Raw genomic sequence first — 23,939 nt, forward strand, 5'->3', positions numbered from 1 at the left:
CTCTTGATCCAAAGAAGAATTTGTTGATGCCCTAAAGCCTTTCTGGATATTCTAATTTCACTATAAACCTTTGTCCTAGGTTGACCCCTTTGGGTGTTCTTTCCAAAATTTGCCCTGAACCAGGACATTATTATCCTATAGCCTTAGATTCTGCTACAGCACTGATAGTAAATTACACAGAACTAATTATAAGGGTGAAATAAGCACCTGAGCTGTGCCAGGGAGAGGCTGCAGATAATTGGGATATTGGGAGAGGAAAACAACCTTTGGGCCCAAGAACAGAGATTAATTTACCTTCCTGTTTCCAGAGCCTGTGGGCACTCACTGGTCAGTGGCCAAAGACGGTCAGGACAAGAGGGAGGAATTGTTTGGGTGTTGTATAATGAGCTTTGCCTTTTCACTGAGATCCATTTTAATGCATTACTGCACTACTGAACTAAATATCTGCGTTAGAAAGTGACTCATGGTGGGAGCAATCGAGACAGCACTCCCTGGTTTAGAGGTGCATGCTGTGAGCTGGATTCTGGCCAGACCTTTCCAAATTTAAACTGCAATTTGAACTGCAGGAGCAGCCAAAGGCATTGCCTGAGCAGCCTGTGCCATTTCTGAGAGGAGAGTCCACATGGCTCCTGTTCCATCCACAGCCTTGCCCCTGGCCACCCCAACCAAGGGACCCAGTGGCACAAACTTCTCCATCCCTGTGCCCCCAAACACAAAGGCAGCATCCTCACAGCACCCACCCAAGGGTCCCTCGACATTGCAGCACCACGTTTTTGGCACTGGCAAAGATGCTTTTCTGTTATTTAATCCTGTGCACCTGCTGGGTTCCACGTTCCCCAGCACAGATAACAACTTCCTCGTGAGGAGAAGCTGTTGAATTGGCAGCAGTGGGTGAGCTGAGGTTGTCAGTCTGCTCAGAGCAGCACTGCCCTCAATAAATGTGTGTGTGCAGCACTGCAGCTCTTCCTCCAGCTCATTTCATGGAGTGCAATGCTTTTTCCTCAGGGCTTTTTCTTGGCATTTTCTATTTCCACAGCTCTCCTTTATCACTGTTTGAGCCATGCCATGAGCTCTCCCTCATCCCAGCCCTCCTGTGCATGCTCTGAGGAGCAGCAGCCCTGCTCCATCTGCCTCCTGTGCCACCAGCACCACCACAGCCCCGTCTGGCGTTTTGTGGAGATACAGCCAAAAACTCCACAACTTTTGTGAAAGTTGTAAAGCTGGGATGTTTATTACAGTGCTGGATGCATGTGGGAATCGTCCCCCTCAAAATGACATGAGTAACTCTGGGAACTTCAGGTCCCTTGTTATCCCCCTCTCAGATACATATGCATACAATTTCACAATAGGTTCATACATATTCATTTTTATGAATTTCGCATGACATTTGCTGCTAGTTCTTCTTTTTCAGAAAGAATTCTTAGGTCAGGTTGAGCTGCTCTCACAGCAGTCTCTGTCTCTCTCTATCACCCTCTGTCTCCCTCCCTTATCTCCGTCCTTCACTGAAGCAACTTCACTGAGCCTGGGTTCTGCAGTCAGGCTAAATAGCTATGGTTTCTAACCGCAGACTCAACTCAAAAATGTACATTTCACCTCAATCAAAATGGATTTCTACCCTGGAAAATTTCCACTTTGCCTCACTGGCACTGGGATGGATGGGGAAGCCAACACTGTGGAGCTGTGGAAGGCTGGAACCTGGAGAGCACTGCCATAATGTTAATTATTCTTCTGGGTCAGCTGCAAAAAATGGCTCCCAGAGCGGGGCCACCTTTTGTCATTTTACAAAAGTCAAAGGCACTGAACAAGACTGTTGTATTTAGCTTGGAGCTGTCACAACAGGCACAAAATCCTGTCCCAGTCTCTTGTTAAATGATCCTTGTTCTAAGGGGAAAAAAAGAAGCTTAATGAATGCATCTATATGAGCCATTAAGAGCAAAATAAAGGCAGAGATAAAGGAAGATAGAGACAAAGAATGGACGATCCTCAGACATGTTTTCTGCCAAAGTCATTCTCTACATAATAGATGCAGTTCCTTTCTCTCCTCAGATGGGAAGATGGGCTTGACACCATCTCATCAACAGCAGCTGTAATACCAGCTCTTTGCTATTAATATGCAAATTGAAATGCACACACTGATTAAAAACGTGTTAGACAAAGGCTTTTGTCAGAGACCTGCGAGTGGGTGCCAGGGTTCAATGAGGGAGCAGTGCCCCACTACTGAATTTCTCCTGCGGGAACTTCAGCAGGAGCTGAACACCACAGGGTTAATGGACATTTGTTTCTCTCTGGAGCTCTCATTTAACCCCCAAAGTGGGTCCTGCTTGTCCCCAGCCCCACTCCAGCCCTGGGCACTCCCCACAGCCTCTTGCAGGTCCCTGACCTCGGGCAGGTGCAGCCCAGAGGAAGAACCAGACTTCCACATACTTCATTTGAAGCTTATGGAAGGTGGTTTTTAAAGGTCAGGACTTGCTAATTAAGTTGATGCAATAGGAACTTCACAAAGGAAGCACCACTTAGGTAGCAGGAGCATTCCTCTGCCATGATTAATCTCTGTATGGAGCTGCTGCCTCAGGGCTGCCTCAGGTTACACCCTGTTGCCATAGAGCTCCATTGCCACCACATAAGGAGCCAGATAAAACCACATATTATTTGTTTTGGGCTGTGACTGAGCACAAAACACCACTGGAAGTCAGTGTCCTGGCCCTGAAACACAACCTGACTCACAGCAGACTCTGGAGAGCTGCCTCAGTATGGCCACATTAATGAAACACTTCTAAAACATCACATTTCCTTGCAGCTGTCTCCCAGTGCCACCTGCATTCCAGTTAGCACTGACTGCTAAAGTGAGTCTGGGGAGAGACCCAACCACACTGAAGATCTATTATTGAGATTTACTTTCTTTACAGACTATCTTGCACAGAATTTTAAACCAGTGAAACATTTGGCCAGAACAGACAAAAATCAAATTGTTACCTATAGATATAGAAAAATGCTGAGTGTGTTTTTATGGGTTTTTTTTCTTAATGAAGAAAATATACTCAAATGTTTTCACCCTTCAGTTTAAAGGAACCTAGGGGAATGCAGTGGTTGCACTGAACCATTTTCAAAGCTTTCTAACACATCCTCTCACACATTTCAGCCTGGGGCCATTGGACCAGGCTTGACATCAGAGATCTGGCGTCACGTCTACAAGGATCACTGACTTACCATCAGGAGATTTGTCTTTTTGTGTCTTGCTTTGAAAGCCTAATGAACTTAGGGAAAGCAAACAACAGATTAAAAGGATTTAGGGACCAAAGACCTGGACAATGTGGGCAACAAATGGAAATATTGTGCTGCCCTGTCCCTCCAGGGGTGTGATGGGACAGCTCACCTGCCTCCCACTCACCTGGGAATCCCATCAGCAGAGCTGAGCCTGCTCTGCAGTGCCACAAGACACCAGAGTGACACCAGAGTGACACCTGAACACCCCATGGAGAACAGCCAGCCTAGCAGAGCCTGAGTCCAACCCAGCTCACTGCAGAGCTCTCTCCATGCCTGCCTGGGGAAAGAAATTGTGTTTGTGCTGTAATTAATTTGCTGCAATTAGCTGGTAGTGATTACTAGAGCACACAGATTTTTGGACTCGTCTCCTGACAGAAACGCCTCTGCAGCACCCTGGATGCTGCTTGGGGGAGGGATCCTTTGGGGAAAGGAGGCTTGGAAAAGTCAGGCTTGAACCCACATGACTGATGTGCCCTATTTCTGTAAATCACTCTCTCTGTAAAGAGGCAGTTTAGCTTCAGGAACACTGGCAGCTCGTGTTATTACCCAAAACACAATAAATGAAACCACCCCACAGCTATGAAACCCAAGGAGATGTTTACTCATCTGTGAAAAACCCATTCTCCTCCACACATGAAAGGCATCGATGCAAGAGCACAAATTAATCACACAGAGCTTCTGCAGTGCCACTGAGTGTCCCCAAAGAGGGGAGGAGGTGATGCTGCAGTGCACCCAGGCTGTCCCTCCACAGCTCTGGAGGCTCAGGGACAGCCCAGGGACTCAAGGGGAAAAAACGGCAGGAAAATGGGAAAAACTGGGGGAAAATCGGCAAAAATTGGGGAGGAACGGCTGGGAAATGGGAATAAAGTGGGGGAAAAATTGGGGAGAAAAAGGGAAAAATTGGGGGAAAATAGGAATAAAATAAGAAGAAAATTGGAATAAAATTGGGAGGAAAATGGGAATAAAAATTGGGGGAAAATTGGGAAAAAAACAGGAAAAAAATTGGGAAGAATTGGGGGAAAATGGGAATAAAATGGGAGAAAAAGGGGTAAAATTCCCTTAGATGGACTTTGCCCTGCCCACATCCCCTTATTTGGGTTTTAACCCACCCACATCCCCTTATTTGGGTTTTAGCCCTGCCCACATTTCCTTTTTTAGGTTTTAGCCCTGCCCACATTCCCTTATTCGGTTTAGCCCTGCCCACATTCCCTTATTTGGGTTTAGTCCCTCCCATATTTCCTTATTTGGATTTAGCCCCTCCTACATTCCCTTACTTGGGTTTAGCCCCACCCACACTACCTTATTTGAGTTTAGCCCTGCCCACATTTCCTTATTTGGTTTTAGCCCCACCCACATTCCCTTATTTGGGTTTAGCCCCACCCATATCTCCTTATTTGGGTTTAGCCCTTCCCACATTCCCTTACTTGGGTTTAGCCCCTCCCACATCACCTTATTTGGGTTTAGCCCCTCCCACATCCCCTTATTTGGGTTTAAGCCACTCCTACATTCCCTTATTTGGGTTTAGCCCCTCCAAAATCCCCTTATTTGGGTTTTAGCCCTGCCCACATTTCCTTATTTGTGTTTAAGCCACTCCTACATTCCCTTATTTGGGTTTAGTCACACCCAGAGCCCCTTATTTGGGTTTAAGCCTCTCCCACATCCCTTTATTTGGGTTTAGCCCTGCCCACATTCCCTTATTTGGGTTTAGCCCTGCCCACATTCCCTTATTGAGGTTTTAGCCCTGCCCACATTCCCTTATTCGGGTTTAGTCCCTCCCATATTTCCTTATTTGGATTTAGCCCATCCCACATTCCCTTACTTGGGTTTAGCCCCTCCCACATTACCTTATTTGGGTTTAAGCCTCTCCCACATCCCCTTATTTGGGTTTAAGCCACTCCTACATTCCCTTATTTGGGTTTAGCCCCTCCAAAATCCCCTTATTTGGGTTTTAGCCCTGCCCACATTTCCTTATTTGTGTTTAAGCCACTCCTACATTCCCTTATTTGGGTTTAAGCCCCTCCCACATCCTCTTATTTGGGTTTAGTCCTGCCCACATCCCCTTATTTAGGTTTTAGCCCTGCCCACATTTCCTTATTTGGTTTTAGCCCCACCCACATTCCCTTTTTTTGGTTTAGTCCCTCCCATATTTCTTTATTTGGATTTAGCCCATCCCACATTCCCTTACTTGGGTTTAGCCCCTCCCACATTACCTTATTGGGGTTTAGCCCCTCCCACATCCCCTTATTTGGGTTTGGCCCTGCCCACATTCCCTTATTCAGTTTAGCCCTGCCCACATTCCCTTATTTGGGTTTAGCCCTGCCCACATTCCCTTATTTGGGTTTAGTCACACCCACAGTCCCTTATGTGGGTTTAAACCCCTCCCACTTCCCCTTATTTGGGTTTTAGCCCTGCCCACATTCCCTTATTCAGTTTAGCCCTGCCCACATTCCCTTATTCAGTTTAGCCCTGCCCACATTCCCTTATTTGGGTTTAGCCCCTCAGGGACAGCCCAGGGGCTCAGGGACAGGTCAGAGGCAGCTCAGGGACAGCCCAGGGCTCAGACACAGCCCAGGCAGGGCTCAGATGCAGCCCAGGGCTGGGGCTCCTGGCCAGCGGAGCTGTGGGCACTGCCCAGGGGCTCAGGGATAGCCCAGGGCTGGGGCTCCTGGCCAGCAGAGCTGTGGCAGCCCCAGGTGCACAGCACTGCAGGGCTCTCCTCACACTCAGCTCCTTCTCTGCTCAGGTGCCCAAAGCAGGACGAGCTGCTGCAGGGCAGAGCTGGGTCAGTGCACAGGGCACCAGCCTTACCTGGGAGGGCCTGGCCAGCCCAGCCTGTGCCAAGGCTCTGGTGGGCACCTGCAGCTCGCCGGTGGGCACGGCAGCGTTCGGCCTCGCAGCAATGTCAGTAAAGCAAACAGCTTCTGCTGAGCCTGCAGGAATCCTACCAGCAGGAAAAAGAATTCACACTTTCTTTTCAGTGTTCTTTACTCACGGAACCCATTTGTTTCTTTAGAGACAAAGAGGGAAGGAAGGAACTCATCCATTACACAATCCCCACGATTCACTGCTGCTGCTCTGTGTGTGTTGACACAAACCATGCTGGAGAAGGTGAAGAAAGTGTGTTTATTTCTGATTGAAGACTGATTACATCACTATCATGGATAATGTAGTAGAATAATCTTATACTCTTGGGAGAAATCTAGGAATAAATATGAAAAAGTAAAATAGTTTGTTTCCACTGTCCCTGAAGATGACTGATGAGTAAGTGCTGTATTTACAGGATAGTTATCATACTCTAGACTCTGTGCTGAATAAATATTGTCTTGAAAGGGTAAAAAAATCCATCGAAATATTTTAACTCACCACAAAATTAAAAAAAAAAGAAAATCCATGTACTTGTCCAAAGCAAAGGTTAGTTACATGTTAATTATTGAATCCACATAGGATCACTGTCCAAGAAAGCTTCCTCTCCTGCTGGCCTGCTCCCCTCCACAGAAGCAGCATTAGTGCTTGTCCTCTTCTCCACTGATGAGCCACTATTGGTTCTTCAGGCTGCAAGAGAGAAAAGAAGCCCAAGTCACGCTCCATCCTGGTGTGTTTTATGAAAGAAAACCACCACAGCAAATTGGAAAAAGTCTCCTTTCTTTAGGTCTTAAATTTGAACTTAAGAGCCTCACAAATCCTGCCCAATTCGCCTCCTCAGCTGATGAGGAATTCCTCACTGGAACTGGCATTGGCAAGCTCAGGTTTGTGCTTTGAGCAATTAACCCAGTGTTTGGGTTTTACATTAAAATGATTAATCTGTACACCCCACACCACAACACAGAGCTGTACAGGCTGTTCTGGGGCTTTCAAATTATGATCAAAACAGAAGATATCAGAGATATCTTCATTTTCACTTACATTAAAAGGGAAGGGAGACAAGTCAGATCTATAATGAGGGGAAGTATTACATTCCCTTTCTTCACAGGCAGTGTAATTATTCAGCTGCTCCCTGGAAGTGAAACTATGACAAATTAAAATGCCTATCAATTCCATCTACCTTTTGTAATTATTCATCTTCTGGAGCTGTTACTGCTCTAAAGGCTCCTTTACCATAACCCACTATACACTGCAAAAAGCACATGGAAATGTTACCATTTCCAAGTGTTACTGGTACTGTACAACAAAATCATTTGGCTTGGGTGTGAAGTGCACAATACAACCAATTTTAATTTCCAGAAATTTCCCGGCAATGTTCTGTCAGAGAACACCTTCATCCTGAGTGAGGATGTCTCAGGTTTCTGTGGTTGAGATGACCCCTGAGGTACTAAAAGTCTTTTTTCCCAGCCTTGTGACTGAAGAAGAAGCCAAGAATCATTGGTTTTGTTTCTCAAGGTTGTTTATTTTCTATTATCTATTCCATTCTTTCCCTGACCTGCTGAGATCTGTCCAGCAGGTTGGTTTGAGGCACAGTCCCTGCCCTTGGGGTGGTGTTGGCTTTTTATACTAAAAACTACCTGTACTTTATTTTTTTTACAATAATTTTCCAATACCTATCACCTATGTTACACAGTCTGTCTCTACTCTAAACCAATCCAGAAGTGTCACCATCACAGCAGAAGATGGAGGGCAAGAAGAAGGAGGAGAAGGAGAAGAAGAAGCAGAAGTAGCAGCAGTAGTAGTAGTAGAAGAAGAAGAAGAAAGCAGGTGGAGGAGGACAGGACACACCCAGATTCCTCCATCTTGCCTCTTGAACCTCCATTCTAAATCCCCAAAATTCTACTTTTTCACCCTGTGACAAATTCACTCTCATTCCACTCAAACTCTTGTGGCTTGTAACTCCTCACACAAAGTTGGCAATCGTTTCCATGGGCTAAAATGGAAGGCACAGCTGTTTCTGACTCTGTGCCAAGGTCTCTGAGCCCCTTGACAGGGTCTTGAGTCCTCCAAAGGAATGTCCTGGGTTCCATCAAGGATGTGCATGAGGAGCCCAACCTGCTGGCAGCAGGGACAGGGCTGGAAGCATCCAGGAGAAACAGAAACACCATTTGGCACTAAATCTGACCCAGGTGGAGCTGGGCCAGGCAGCCCCAGAGCTCCCCACGTGTTGGCTGTGCCAGACACACAGACCCTGGGACAAGCTTCAGCCACAACAGGCTGTCAGTGTTTGTTCACACCTTCTGAAATAGATGGGGAAAGTGATGTAAATGCAACCATGGGAAAGGGTGACATTTCTCCAGGCATGATATTAACAATATTTTGATCAGCTCATGCCTGAATAGCCAAGCAGCTTATGTTGATAAATACCCTGTTCTAATGAGACATCTGTGTTCTCAGCCTGAAAATAAAAAAAGGAAAGAAAAGAGGAAAGAGCTTGTCCAGGCCTAAGCCTGCTGCCTCTGCTCTTCAGCAGGACATCAACCATCTGGGTTTCCCTAAAGTCAAGGTGAGAGTTGGGCAGGAAAGGCTGCAGAGCCACCTCCCCTACTGGACATGACCACTCTTAACCCCTCAGAGTTAATTTTGACCATTGAATTGGTTTTACACCAATGGTGGCTGCAGGACTGGGTCCTCTCTCTGCAAAAAATCCTGAAATTAACCAGCAAGCCTGAGTCTGAAAAGGAAACCCTTCTATGTATTAGCATCTATGAAAGTGCAAATGAGTGATTATAAAAGCCTGGAATACATTTGTGAGCTCTAGATGTGGCAGAGAGGTCTGGCTGATCAAAGAGACAAAAATGAAGGCGAGAAGACAAAGTTCTTCTTTATGGAAGGGGGAATGGTTATCCCCACACAGGCAGACTGTTAATTACCAGGGCTGGATCTCAGCCCTCCGTGGCTGCCAGCCCGAGCAGAGGAGCTCAGAGCTCAGCTCTCATTCTGGCACCTGTGACAAACCCACAGCTGGCCCAGGGCTGACACGCACCCCAAACCTGAATCTGGGCTCTCTGCCCTGCCTAAAGCACCTCTGCTCCTTGCACCCATGTCACAGACATCTTTTATGGAAAATCCTTTCCTTAGGATTTTTCCTCCTGAGAAGCTGGGAGGCCTCAGGAACAAAATGTAAACAATGGTTATCTGCTGCTGTGGAATGCAACAGGTGCATCTGGGATTGGTCTCATGTGGTTGCTTCTAATTAATGGCCAATCACAGTCAGCTGGCTCAGACTCTCTGTCTGAGCCACAAACCTTTGTTATCATTCTTTCTTTTTCTGTTCTTAGCCAGCCTTCTGATGAAATCCTTTCTTCTATTCTTTTAGTATAGTTTTAATGTAATATATATTATAAAATAAAAAAATCAAGCCTTCTGAAACATGGAGTCAGATCCTCACCTCTTTCCTCATCCTCAGACCCCTGTGAACACCATCACACCCCAACACTTGCTCAGTGCCAGCAGCATCACCCATGGCAGCCTGAGCTGAGCCCTGCACTCCCCACACATCCAGTGGGGCATTTAACCTTAATTTTCAAATTAAGCTCAAGTACCTGGAGAAAAAACCAGGAGCTGGCAGATAGATCTGCTTTGTGCATGCACAGCTGGAGGGACAAGGGCCAGCTCAGTATTAGCTCCCTCTTCCTGCATCTTTTATTCAGCACCAAAATACCTGCCAAGAAACCGCCAGCTTCCTTCCCAAGCCCTATTCCCCCCTCTTTTGGTCAAACAAATGCAGTCAGAAGCACTTGGGGCAGCACCTGAAGTTCCTATGAACGGTTAATTTCTCCTGGTCAGACCACTCAAAGAAGAGCAGCTCAGCTGCTGGGTACAAACCTCAAATTATGTGCTGCCCATGGAGCCCCAGCCCTCAATTTGTGCTGCCCACGGAGCCCCAACCCTCAAACTGTGCTGCCCATGGAGCCCCAACCCTCAAATTGTGCTGCCTATGGACCCCCAGCCCTCAAACTGTGCTGCCTATGGACCCCCAGCCCTCAAACTGTGCTGCCCTTGGAGCCCCAGGACCCCCAGCCCTCCATGGGGCAGTGCCAGGCTCCTGGCTAACACAGCTGCCAAGCTCCTGGTGAGTGTGGTGGGTCATTTAAGGCAGCTCTAACTGGGGCTCTCGGCTCTGCAGAGCTCTCAGGAGCAGTAATAAATAACCACAATGCAGTTCATGCCTCATAAAAGTTCTGAGCTCCTGAAGCAGCTTTCCAGGAAACTCATCTGCCTGGTATTTTTTGGGTGGTGTCAGCTTCCAGCCTGCAATCACCGCTCCCTGTTTTGCCCTTTGTCCCAGAGCAAAATCCCTGTGCCCCTTCAGCCCAGCCCTTCACTAACTGCCCCTTTCTTCAGGTTTGTTTAGTTTTTAACTGTACCAAGTAGGACAGCTCCATAAAATGTTTTGTTGCCTTGGCAACTGCAGTCCAGTGGCTTCAGCCTGAGTTAGGAGGCAGAGGACAGCCTTGACATTAAGCAGCAATAATGAGAACAGCAGAAACCAGGGGGAACACTGGCTGGGGAGTGAGCAGGGGATGATCCTCACTGTGCACAGAGCACAGTGGGATCCACAGTGCTGCCATGGGACACCACAGCTCTGGGAGCTCAGCAAAGGACCAGCTCTGCATTCCCAAAGTCCCTTTCTTTGCATGGAAGAGGCAATTGCTTGGAAAAGCTAGTGAGACATAGATACAGCCCAGAATCTGTTTGTGCTGCCCAGCACATTGCTTTGCTGAACCAGGCATCTTTCTGGTGTGGGGATTGGTGACACATCTTCCTGCACATCTCTGTCTCCCCTCCTGGTTTGAGATAAACTTCTTTGTCTGGAATGGGCAGAGCCCAGGGCACGTGTGTCATCTGTCACTCCTACCACAGTCAAAGCACAAATAACTTCCCCAGGTTTTCATTCACAGCACTAGAAATTAAGATTTCCTAACCTCTGCTAATTGCAGGAGACTGCACAACAGAGTAGAGAGTGTGGGGGTAACCCAGAGGACCCTTCTGGTGTGGGGAATTGAACACATCTTCCTGCACATCTCTGTCTCCCCTCCTGGTTTGAGATAAACTTCTTTATCCTTCACAATAACACCAACAGCAAGCACAGCAATAATCACACTGACTTGGAAGGATTGGAAAGGATAAATGACAGCTCTGGGCCAGGGCAGCACAGCACAGATGCTGCCATTCCAGGTTTCCAAGAGGAAGAGCTCTCAGCTCTGTTTTCCAGCAGTGGGAATTTCTTGCACTGAGTGTGGATCCTGACCCTGTCCCTGCTGTTCCTACATGACCTGGCTGGGCAGGGATCCCCCAGCTGTGATGAAGAGGAGGAGATGGAGGCAGCCAAGGTCTCAGGTTGTTCATGGAACAGCCCAAAACCACACCTGGCTCACTCACCTGGCCCAGCCCTTGCTCCACGACACACCTGCACTGCCAGGTGTGCTGCACCACTGCATTTGGAAGGCATTCAAATAAATAAATAAATAGAATAAAGCTAAGGTGAATAATACCAGGAACCTGAGAAGGTCTGACATCAGCTGGGGAAGGGTTGGCTTTATTCTTTGCTGGCTTAAGCAAAATGAGCCATTAGCAGTCATTGCTACTTCTGCTCATCCTGCTCACTTTTCAGAGTACCCTCAAAGCTACCTGAAGCACTTCAGGTATATCCCTTTATATTCCTCTCCTAATCTGGGCAGTTCCAAGTGATTCAGCCTCAAATGGCTCCCAAAGCTCACATATAAGTGCATTAAGAGCAATTAGTTCATTAATCTAGTCTCTGGTATCGTGTTTCTCCATCACTTCATTTTAATAATTTGTGGTAATTGACAGAGCAGACTCCCCCCAGTTCTCATGGCTGGGTAATGCATAATTAGTCTAAATCACAGCAAAAAAAAAAAACTGTTTCACTGGGAAACACCTAATCCCCTTAGGCTCATGGTGTGTCTTCTGAGGTTCCACACATGAAAGAAGCTGCAGACTCAGTGTCATTATCCACAAGTCAGTGGGACTCCAGCAAGCCCATGTGGGTTCATGGAACCCATTCAATTATTGCAATAATTACCAATATTGCTGGACAGCACCTGCCTGAGCTTGTCTGGCCCTTGGTGCTGAAGCAAATAGTGGCAATTGTGGTGTTTCACCCCACAGACACTTTGGGCTGGCTGGGTGTGTTGTGTTTCACCCTGTAGACACTCGATGCCCTTCTGGAATTCCAGGACTGACAGACAGTGCTGGGAGGGGAAAGGAGAGGGGAGTGACACACCTGGCAGGGAATTATCAAGGGAGGGACCCGAGGTTCTGTGGCAAACCCTGAAATCGCAACACAACAGCCCTGCCTTCCTCCACCTGGTACCTGTGTTCACTGTGGTGGATAAATCAGAGCGGATCCCTCCTCCTTCCTCTGGTACCTGTGTTAGCACAGCCCCCAGTGCTCCTCTGCTGGGGGAGTGGAGGGCAAAGCACTGTCCCAGAGCATTCCAACGTGACAGACAGACAGACAGACAGACAGACAAACTGCAGCCCCCTGGGAGAGAGAGGCACAGGGACACTCACTTGGTCTGGTGTTTGGAGCCCTTCAGGTGTGCATGGTACTGCTCTATGGAGTTCAGGGTGACGTTGCAGATGTTGCAGGTGTAGCTGCGCTTCAGGCCTGTGAAGAAAACCAAAAATTAGTTGATTGTTAATTAATTAAGGCTTGGTTCCAGCTTGGTGCCACGTGGTGAGGCCCAGGGGAGCACCAGAGGGAAACACTCTGGGTTACAGACTGCTCAAAATGGCAGCTAGGAATAACAAGTAAGTGAAAATGACTGAAGAAAGGGAGAGAAATAGGGAGAAAAAAGCAGTAACCTGTGCTCCAAGCAAGTTTCTAGTTAATTAGAAGGTACTTGGAGCCCACATTTCATTTCCATTTTCACAGACATTTCTCTTTACAGTGACCCCTATGTTGACTTTTCCAGGCCAGGCTATCCAAGCATTAGAGAAACCTAAAGGATATTTTTTGAAGTGAGCAGAAAAAAAGCCAGGTTCAAAGGCTCATCCCTCCTGAGAGTGTGCTGAATCTCTCCTGTGCCCTCCTCAGGGCACCATCACTGTGCTCACACTTACAAAGCACTCCAGGCACCATTTATCCCTCTGCTTTTTGGTAGTGATCATAATTCAGAGCAATTCCCTGTTAGCACATTCAGCAGCCACATCGCTTAGGAGCTCTCTTCTCCCCAGAGGGATCCACTCTGATTTATCCACCACAGTGAACCAGCCAAGCACAGACTCTGCTCTCCCAGAGCCTCTGGCTGAAGGTCAAGGCTGGCAGCCCCAAAAAGCCAAAGCAGGAGCTCTCTCACCTGCTGGGTTCTCTCCTGGCTGCAGAACAAGGGCTCTGCTTGAAAACACTGGAGGATCCTAGCAGGGACTGCTGTGCTCCTCAGCAACACTCCTAATGTTTCTTGTAATAGTCTCTTCTGGCTTTCTACAGTATTATTTCTTTGCCAGAAATTGTTAGAACGACTCATTCAGAACAAATAAAGCGTGGCATTGTCAAATTCCATCAGTCCATGCTCACCATAATTAACTGCACAGGTAATAAACACACTGACTCCTCCCCAGCTGGACCTGCCTTTTTTGGATCTCAAAAAATCCCTTGTCTTGTTCTGCACTCTAGGCACAGCTACACCAACAGCCCCACTTTTCTCATAATATCTCCCACCCAGGAATTTGGCACACCATATGAAAATCATCTTTAAATAATATTCCAAAATCATTCAGATGAGTGCTTGAAAACAACAAGCCAGCAACTGCAGAGGTATTTAAGTAGCTTCTGTATTTCTGTGTCACGACGTGGCACAGAACAAAAAAAAATCGATTTGCAAATGTGCATATGGATTTTCTCCTCACTGAATTTATTCTTGATGAAGAAGTGATGATTTTACAGTCATGCCCTTTGTCCTGTTGGCAGCTCCTGTTTTCCTTTATCCAACCAACAGGCATCAGGAGCCACATGAATCTCCCAGAATGCAGGAGAAGGAATGGGAAGGCAGGAATGGGAAGGGCAGGAATGGTGTCAGCACATTGCAGCAGCCTCAGAACTTGGAGCCCACCAGGATCTCCACATCAAGAGTGGGACTGGAGAACTAAGAAACAGGTAATTCTTTAATTTAAGGTAATAAGGTTCTGCTGCTCAGCCAATTTAGCAGCACGTTAAGAGCAGCCTCAGTGAATGTTAATTACTGGTGTAGGTGGAAACGCCTTCAGCAAAGCAGCTCCTAAGTGGGGATGATGATTTTCTCCCTCAGCATGTCAAGGCTACTCACAGAGATGAACCAGGGGGAACCCTGCTCCCCCTCCCTGCGGAATCAGTGCTGTTCCCTGCTCTTCCCACGGGCTGGAAGATGCAGCCCCAAACTGGGCAGATCCCATGAACTGGGATGGAGATGGAGGAGGAAACCAGCCTGAAATGAACAGCAGGATGAGACCACAGGCAACGATCACTTCCAGGATATAAAAATTACCACAGTTTGAGCTCACTGGAGCTCATCAAAGCTGCTACTTGGCTGAAACTGGTTTTATAAACTCCCCAGGCAGTGCTGTGGGGCTGAGCTCAGCCCTGCAGGCCATGAGGTGTCCCAGCCTGACCAGTCCATACTGGGAGCTCTGGGCTCTGCCTCTGCTCAAATCCCCTCCTGCATCCTCCAGACACACCAGCACTGCCTCCCCTGCAGCGTGACATGCATTCATGTAAAATTGAATGTCCTCCTATCCCCATTAAATAAAATATTAACAAGTCGAGTTATTAATGTCGTCCTGCATGAAATGAATTAAAACCCATTCCAGGGGAGTTCTTGTTAAGCTGCTTCTTACTAACCACAAGTGACAGCACAGAATGAGAGGTATTTATAAGGCATACAAAGAAATTATGAGCTGGGATGAAAAAGGCAACACAGCTCATTCATTGCCTGATGCTGGTGCATCTGCAGCACCACCAATTTACCTGAGAACACAAAGGCTCCAAGTGACATCATCTCTGTGCCCTTGTCCATCTGTCCTGCAGAGGCTGCTGTGCTTTATTTTAGGGATTCAGAGCACCTGTAGCAGGGTTTTTTAGGGATTCAGATTTATTTTAGGGATTTAGAGCACCTGTTGCAGGGCTTTTTAGGGATTCTGATTTATTTTAGGGATTCAGAGCACCTGTTGCAGGGTTTGGCTGCAGGGTTTTTTAGGGATCCAGATTTATTTTTGGGATTTATTTTAGGGATTCAGAGCACCTGTTGCAGGGTTTGGATGGCCCCAACACCTTCCAAACCTTATAAACCACCCTCCTAACCTTCCAAGCCAGCTGCCACTGCAGAGCCCACCTGCCTGGGACAGGGAACAGGAGAGCTGGGCCATGGGGGACACCAGACATGAACCACAACTGGTGAGATGTGACTTGAGGGAGGAAATTTGACATTCCTCCTGTGCCTGGGACAGGCTGGGGAGGGTGAGAGCTGTCAGACGGAGCCCAGGGCTGCCTCCAGCTGAGCCATGGCCACTTTGAGCTGTGGAATCTGGGGCTTGGTACCCACCAGGTTTTGTCTTCCTATGACAAAAGGTGCAGGGGAGGCAGCTGTGCAGGAAGAAAACTCCCAGTTCCTTCCTCTTTCAGGGGTTCCAGGTCAGCCACACAGCTGGGTGGATCCCAAAGCAGCTGTGCCACAGCTGGAAAGCCCCACAGAACTGCTCTGAGGGTGGGCTGGACCCTGCACTCCATCCAGCCAAGGAGAAGGGATCTGTGTGCCCTGTGCTGCAGCTTTAACTCAACACAGACTGCAGAAACAATGCTCATTTCTCCTTTTTTTTCCCCCCTCTCCTCATTCTTATTTCTGAGAAGAAAACAAGACTTCAAAATTGCAGGATGAGCACTTGGTGACAAGAATCAATGTTTTTGTTTCCTATAAATATCAATTGTCCAAAAATATATCTCTATTCTTATTTCTCTAAATATACACTCATGTTTATCAATAAATATTTTATTACAGCCATTATCAAAACATCAAAGGCTGCTGAAATGTTGTACTTCAACTGACACTGCCTATTCCAGGCTCGCACAATGCATCAAATGTTCATCTCCCACACTAGTCAAAATAGAATTAATATTTAAATTGTGATGGGAGAAGCCACCGGGGATGCAGAGGAAGGAGATGACTTTGCAATCCAAGGAAAACTGAGGCAGCAAAGACAGTGTGGAGCAGGGAGAGTATGGGGATGGTGTCCCCAGCACATGTCCTGCTGCCACTGCTGCCCTGCAGGCAGAAATAATGTCACCTGGCAGGGTGAGGCTGGGTAACATGGTGTGGTGGCCACTGCAGAGGCTGCTTTGCACACCTGTCAACATCTGCTCTGATCTTGCCGCTAAATGCAAGGGAGGGAGGGTCTCCAATTTCAACTCTCCCAGGAGCTAAATGAATAAATTGATTTATTTTATTTACTTCCCAATTGATTTATTTACACCTAATGACATTCCTCAGCCACTCCTGAGCTTGGCACAGCTCAAAGTACTGAGCACTTCCACGTTATTGTCCCAGGTTTTTATTCCCACATATTTCCAGCAGCGGGCAGTGACTCAGCCAACATGAATCATTGATGGCACTGTGAGTCACACTAGGTAGCACAGGAGGATCAAGATAACCATTACAGGGTTTATGGGAGACCAAGAAATGCACAATATACTGTACAGTCATTAGCACCTGAAGAAAAATTACTTCATTTAGCAAGGAGGAAGACGCAGGTGTATCAAACTGTTATTGCAAAGCCTCACTGGCAAACCAAAGCTCTTGCACATGGCTGTGAATCAACCTGGTCCTTTTTCCTCAGCTGCCTGAGTCAGTCCCTGTGTGCACACAGGATTGTGACCCTGTGCCTACAGCCCAGAGCAAGCAGGCACTTGTCGCAGACATCTTTTATGGAAAATCCTTTCCTTAGGATTTTTCCTCCTGAGAAGCTGGGAGGCCTCAGGAACAAAATGTAAACAATGGTTATCTGCTGCTGTGGAATGCAACAGGTGCATCTGTGATTGGCCCATCTTGGGTATTTCTAATTAATGGCCAATCACAGTCAGCTGGCTCAGACTCTCTGTCCGAGCCACAAACCTTCGTTATCATTCCTTTTTCTATTCTTAGCCAGCCTTCTGATGAAACCTTTTCTTCTATTCTTTTAGTACAGCTTTAATGTAACATATATCATAAAATAATAAATCACGCCTTCTGAAACATGGAGTCAGATCCTCGTCTCTTCCCCAATCCAAGAACCCCTGTGAACACCATCACAGGTACTTGTCAAGATTCATTCCTGGACTAAATCAAACTGCACCTCTCCATCCCCAGCTCCTCACCTCGCAGCTCCCCCAGGTCCAGGGTCTTCCCCAGCTGCTCCAGGAGGTCGGCCCTGGCCGCGTTCTTCTTGTGCTTTTTGCCCTCGTAGTGCTGCTGTGCCATCAGGGGGTTGTTGAACCAGGCTGTGCAGAGCTGGCAGTACCTGTCCGAGTCCCGGCGCTGCGGCGGCGGCGGCACGGCCGCGGTGCTCTCCGTGTGCGCCGGCTTCAGGGGACCCAGAGCAGCCTCTGCAACAGGCAAAGGGGACACAACAGTGTAGCCATGATATTTTCTAAGAAATCCTTTCCTTAGGATTTTTCCTCCTGAGAAGCTGGGAGGCCTCAGGAACAAAGTGTAAACAATGGTTATCTGCTGCTGTGGGATGCAACAGGTGCATCTGGGATTGGTCTCATGTGGTTCTTTCTAATTAATAGCCAATCACAGTCAGCTTGCTCAGACTCCCTGTCTGAGACACAAGCTGTTGTTATCATTCTTCATTTTCTATTCTTAGCTAGTCTTCTGATGAAATCCTTTCTTCTATTCTTTTAGTATAGATTTAATATAATATATATCATAAAATAATAAATCAAGCCTTCTGAAACATGGAGTCAGATCCTCGTCTCTTCCCTCATCCTAAGACCCCTGTGAACACCATCACAAGTCAGCTCTGCTGGGCTCCTGAGGAGCGCCAGTGCCTGAGGCAGATCCCACAGCAGACACAGGGAATAATCAGCTGCAGTTACAGGGTCCCAGTGGATATTTTGGATGGTGCTGTGTTCCAAATTGCAAGGCAAGATGTATTTATTACCATCTGGATGGCAGTTGTCTTTTGTCAAGTGGGCAGTTTTCCTTATCTCTTCCACAACCAATCCTCCCTCTGGGGAGACATCTGCTGATAAGAGGCCATTGAATGTCCCTGCATGGCTGATAAGAACTACAGCATCCCCTTGGGAGATGTGAGCCCAGAGGGAGGAGCCAAGCATTCCTGCCTGGATATAATCTGGGGATTCTGGAGCACCAGCCAAGCATTCTTGCCTGGATATAATCTGGGGATTCTGGAACACCAGCCAAGCATTCCTGCCTGGATATAATCTGGAGATTCTGGAACACCAGCCAAGCATTCCTGCCTGGATATAACCTGGAGATTCTGGAACACCAGCCAAGCATTCCTATCTGGATATAATTTGGAGATTCTGGAACACCAGCCAAGCATTCCTGCCTGGATATAACCTGGAGATTCTGGAACACCAGTATGAATTCTCCACTGGATTTCCCAGAGGAACAGCAGCTGCCTCTGCCCCTGGAGCTTCAGAGGAAGACTCCACCCTTCTCCAGGATCCCTGCTCCAGGAGAGCTGCAGCCACAATTCCAATGGGACTGCTGCAAACACCCTGACCCACAGGCTGTCAGGTTGGGTTCTGACTCTGTCAGTGTTGGTTTAGTTTACTGCATTGTTTATTTTATCCTTTTATTTTCTTCCCTATCAAAGAACTGTTATTTCCTGCTCCCATACATTTTTTTTTGCCTGAGAGCCCCTTAATTTAAAATTTATAGCGATTTGGAGGGGGGAGCTCATTTTCTCCATTTCAGGGGAGGTTCCTGCCTTCCTTAGCAGGCACCTGTCTTTCCAGACCAAGACATGCTGCTTGGAAAGCTACCACTTCTCATTAAAAAAGCATCATGAAAGGACAGCCCAAGACTGTTCCTCAGCTTTCTGCATTTCACTAACTGGGAAGGAGGATGCTCTCAGTGCAATTACACGTCTTATCACTGTTCTGACTACATTTGCTAAACTTATCCTGTTTCAATTGCTACTCCCAGGAAAAATCATCAGTGGAGAATAAATACACCATGCAGAGCCATCTCCTTCTCAGGATAGAGAGACATATTTATCATTATCTCAGGATTCTTATTTTTCAATTTACTTGGTCTCAGAAAGAATGGGAAAGCCACAGTCATTGCAAACTGTCACAGATGAAAAAAAAAAACTCAACAGTCAGTCCCATCTTTCAAAGACCTTCACATTGTGAATTGTCAGGTACCAGCAACACACAACCTTAATTTAATTCTATTTTCCTTCAGATTCATCAAAAGCCCATCCAGGAACACAAATATGACCCCCAAATCATCCCAAAGAAAAGTGAGTTATTAGTCTTTATATAATGGAATGCACTTTGTTCCACAGAGTTTCCCAACTTTGCACAATACGAGTCACAAACCCATGAAAAAAAAGAGTTTGAAGTAAAATAAAGTTCAGGTAACACTGGGACACAAAAATATACAATGACTAGCACTTAATTATCACACTTCATTCAAAAATTCCCTTTTATGTGGTTTTCCTTTTCCTTTCTTTTCCAGATGAAATGTCTGCTCTTTAAATAATTAACAACGTGCTCTCTCCATGGTACTGGAATAGGCACACTTGGGAGGTGTGTGGTGGCTGTCTTTGATCAGGAGATGATCCAGCTGAGCCCTGATGAGCGCACAGGGCAGCAAATGCCAAACCCACCTCAGTGCCTGACACCAGGAACAGCAACTCAGGGATATATTTAGACATATAATTATGCCTGGAGCCCACTGTGATTGACTCCTTGCCTTGAGAAAGTTAATATTGTTATAAATCTTCTGCTGACCTGCTCAGTAAGGGACACCTCCAAGGAAATTCTATCTTACATATAACATTACTTACAACCTTATCAATTTCCAGGGGTTTATAACCTTCTATTGTTTTTGATGATGACTGCCAAGGTATCAGAGTTCCAGCAGTGATGATGCTGCCTCCGAAGAGCTGCTCCAGTCAGGGTCTGGCTGGATTTTGCTCCTAAATAAAAGTCTTTTCTATGGTTCCAGCAGGGAGAGACATGGCCCAACTCCTCCAAGATGCATGCAGCAGAACTGGCAGGGTGAGCAAAGAGCAAAGCCAGCGGGCAGCACGGTCATTAGGAAGAAAATTGGGGAATTGCAGTATTTCCTGGTTAAACTGGGGCTACACAGACTTTGCACCTGCTTGACTCATGAGAAGCAAGCACAGCTGGCTTCTTGCAGATGTGTTCCTGATGTTCCTGCAGGAAGGGGTCCATGCCCAGAGCACAGCGATGCCACAGGGACTTGGACAGCCCTGGTGAGTCCAGGGAGCCAGACTGAGCTGCAGAGAAGTTTGGAGCATTATAAACAACCAGCAATTTCAGCAGCCCAGGAGCTCTGCAGCAGATCTGACTTGCTGTTCCACAAGCCCCAGGCTATAAAGTTAAATCTATCCAATCTTTTGGCCAGCTCTCTCCTTGTTTCTATGCACGCTGCTGCCCGAGGGGGACCAGGCAGGCTGAAGCTCAGGGAGCTGGTGATGTCCACAGGAGTTACAGCTCCTGCTCACTAAGGAAACCTGACAGGAGCATCTCTGCTCCCAGCCTCTGGCTGTGCCTCTGAGCCCCTCTCCATGAGGCTGGTGGTTTGTGCTCCCCCCAAATTCCATGCAGGAGTTTGGCACTGCTGCTGCAGGGGATGGCAGCAGAGCCCCCCATGGCCACCCCAGCCCTCATCCACAGCTGGCTCCCATGGGACCACAGGCTACAGCTCCACAGCAGAGACCCTGCATCACATGGGGGCTGCCATGGGCAAGGATTTCCTCTAAGCACTCACAAAATGCCAAAATATTTTCTTTGAATTCACATTCCTCAGGTCCCACTGACAACCCCCAGCAGTCCTAAGGTGTGCTAAGCCCAGCCTGGCAATTAATGAAAGCATCCCAAGCGTACCAAATTCTCCCAGAGAGAAGCAGATGAAAGTTGACTTCTCCACAAATGTGAATTTATCATTTTGATATGCACTACATAACTGCTGCAGAACAGCAAATGCCATCATTCCCTGAGCAGCGACATGAAAATTAATAATAAACACTCACGAAACGTCAAAAGTTAAAAATGTTTCTCCATCTAAAACACAAACATAAAAGCTGCGAGTTTGACTATTTCAAGTATTTCAAAATGCTAAATAGCTCATGACAGTCTGCCTTACGTTCCCTTTCGCTGTGGGAGGGAAGTGAGAAAGTCTTACTTTGCTGCAAGAGGCAAAATACAAAGTTAGAAACACTTTAGCACTCCGGGAATGAACTAATGTTTGACTTCTTTCTCACATCCAAAGCTTTTTATTCCAAGCTGGATTTAAATGGCACCCAACTTCTTCCATTGGCACACTCCAGAAACTCAGCTTGAGGACAAGAAACTAAGTGAGCCACAACAAGGAGGCACTGGGAAACTCTGTTTTTTTCCAGAAGAAATCCCAGAACTCCAGGACTAAAACTCCAGCCACTGCTGGACAGATCCTAGTACCAAAACAAAAAGCCATTTGCTCAATCCCTTTTGATGTCCCAAAATCTTTACCCTCTGTAATTTATGAAAAGTTGCAAAGCTTTGGAATGGAGAAGAGTTCCCTTTTATCTCCACCTCTGACCCCTTTTAATATCTTCCATGTCCATTCCAGTTTTCCTCTCAAAATGGCCTTGATTTAAAGCCTATTGAAAACAATGGAATTCCACTTAAAATGCGTGCCTGTGTCTTGATTATCACAGTGTGACTTTCCAAGAGGCAGCTAAAAAGAATAAACAGGGCCACCACCACTTTCCTGGAATGATGCCTGCAGGTCCTCACACTTGGATGATGAAGACAGCAGGTCTTCCCCACAATCCTTTGGTTTATAACTCGTGGTGATGATGGGATGTAAACTGACAGGGGATGCTGGAAATGACTGGAGGAATTCATCTGCAATAGTGCTGACATGAAGCCTCTGAGGGCTGCAGCCTTGTAGAGCAGAGAACAGGAAAGATCGCAACTATTTCTCTGTCATGATGAGACATGGTTTTTGTGAGAAACCCAACTGTTGGGCCACTTCTTCTCCTGAAAGCACCAGCAGAGAACAGGACATCTGTGCTCCATCTGGATGGTAACTGTGAAGGAGAACGTGGATCTCCCTAAGGGGTCTAAGAATAGATGTGATTTTCTTTGGGATTGATGAGACAGAAACCCCGGAATATCCAGCAGCAGAATCTCCTCCCCAGGAGCATCCAGCACGCTCAGGGCTGCGCTTGGCTGGCTCTCACGAGCAGGGGAGTCTCTGCTCTGAGAGACTTGATGCTCCCTACTGCCAGCCACAGAGCACTGGGACAAAAGCCCAGTGAAAATTGCTGGGTAGGAAGCCCAGAAAAATGCTGTGTCCAAAGGGCATATTGCTGAGAACTCCTGGAGAGCAAGGAGGTGCTTATTAATGTATTCCTGAGCTCAGCTTCATCTTCCAGATCAAGTGTCTGTAAGAGCTGATGAGTCCTTGAGCTGCTCCTTCCCAGTGATTAGGGTGGCTGAAGAGCCCATTACCCCAGAGCAGGCAGCATGGCTCACTTAGAGCCTTGTGAGGCTGATCCAGATGATTAAAAAGTGAGACAAAAGCCACAATGCAAGGCTGCAGCTCTTAGCAATGCCTGCCTTGGCCAGGCCCTGCAGCTGAAGGGTGAATCCAAATTGGCAGTGTAACACAGGATCAGCACTGCTGTGAACATCAGCTCACCTGGAGCTCACTGGGGGTACCAGGGCTTGTGGCAGGTCCTGTGGTGCCAGGGGAGGAGCTGCTGGCATCCTGCACTCGAGGGATGGGGATGGGTGGTCACAGGGGTCTTAAAATGAGGGAAGAGATGCAGATCTGACTCCATGTTTCAGAAGGCTTGATTTATTATTTTATGATATATATTACATTAAAACGATACTAAAAGAATAGAAGGAAAGGTTTAATCTCAGAAGGCTGGCTAAGAATAGAATGGAAAAGAATGATAAAGGCAGCTGTCTCAGACCCTCTGTTTGAGCCAGCTGACTGTGATTGTCCATTAATTAGAAACAACCACATGAGACCAATCACAGATGCACCTGTTGCATTCCACAGCAGCAGACAATCAATGTTTACATTTTGTTCCTGAGGCCTCCCAGCTTTCTCAGGAGGAAAAAATCCTAAGGAAAGGATTTTTCATTAAAAGATGTCTGCGACACACAAACACCAAGCCTGAGTCCGTGCCAGCTGTGTGCCAGCTGCAGGAGCCCCAAATGAGCCAGGTGTGGATGACCATGACAGATCAGTGAGAGCCTTCCTCCTGGCTACCATACCTTTACCACAAGACACACTGGTGCCCCAGCACGGTTTAACCCACCAAACTACCACCTAACACAATTCCCCACATTCCCCCAGGCAAAGGGGCCAGCAGCTCCCAAGCCCACCCTGGCAAAGGACAAATCACACTCTCGGTATCAGCATCTACAGTCTGTGAAGTTAAAAAGGCAACAAAACCACACACAGAGAGTGTCAACCCTTGTTATCTAATCACATCTACAGCACACACAGCTCCATTTGTATTTTGTGCTGAAGGAAGTGCCACTGGCAGCAATT

The 23,939-nt window shown here is 47.1% G+C and overlaps 1 protein-coding gene across 2 annotated transcripts in view; it reads right to left on the minus strand.

Moving 5' to 3' along the window:
• Positions 1–6,368: 6,368 nt before the first annotated feature.
• The window catches only part of ZMAT4 (zinc finger matrin-type 4), a 50,948-nt gene continuing 33,377 nt past the window's right edge, over positions 6,369–23,939 (minus strand). Inside the window, exons 5-7 of one of the 2 annotated variants that reach the window (XM_063175164.1) lie at positions 17,537–17,764; positions 12,727–12,823; positions 6,369–6,816 (exon numbers count right to left, since the gene is read on the minus strand). In XM_063175164.1, the coding sequence (XP_063031234.1) occupies positions 6,801–6,816; positions 12,727–12,823; positions 17,537–17,764 (341 nt within the window). In that variant the 3' untranslated portion in view covers positions 6,369–6,800. The remainder of the gene's footprint in view (positions 6,817–12,726; positions 12,824–17,536; positions 17,765–23,939) is intronic. The other variant, XM_063175165.1, reaches the window with a different exon arrangement.

Source organism: Melospiza melodia, chromosome 23 (genome assembly GCF_035770615.1).
Source record: "Melospiza melodia melodia isolate bMelMel2 chromosome 23, bMelMel2.pri, whole genome shotgun sequence".
Classification (NCBI taxonomy): domain Eukaryota; kingdom Metazoa; phylum Chordata; class Aves; order Passeriformes; family Passerellidae; genus Melospiza; species Melospiza melodia.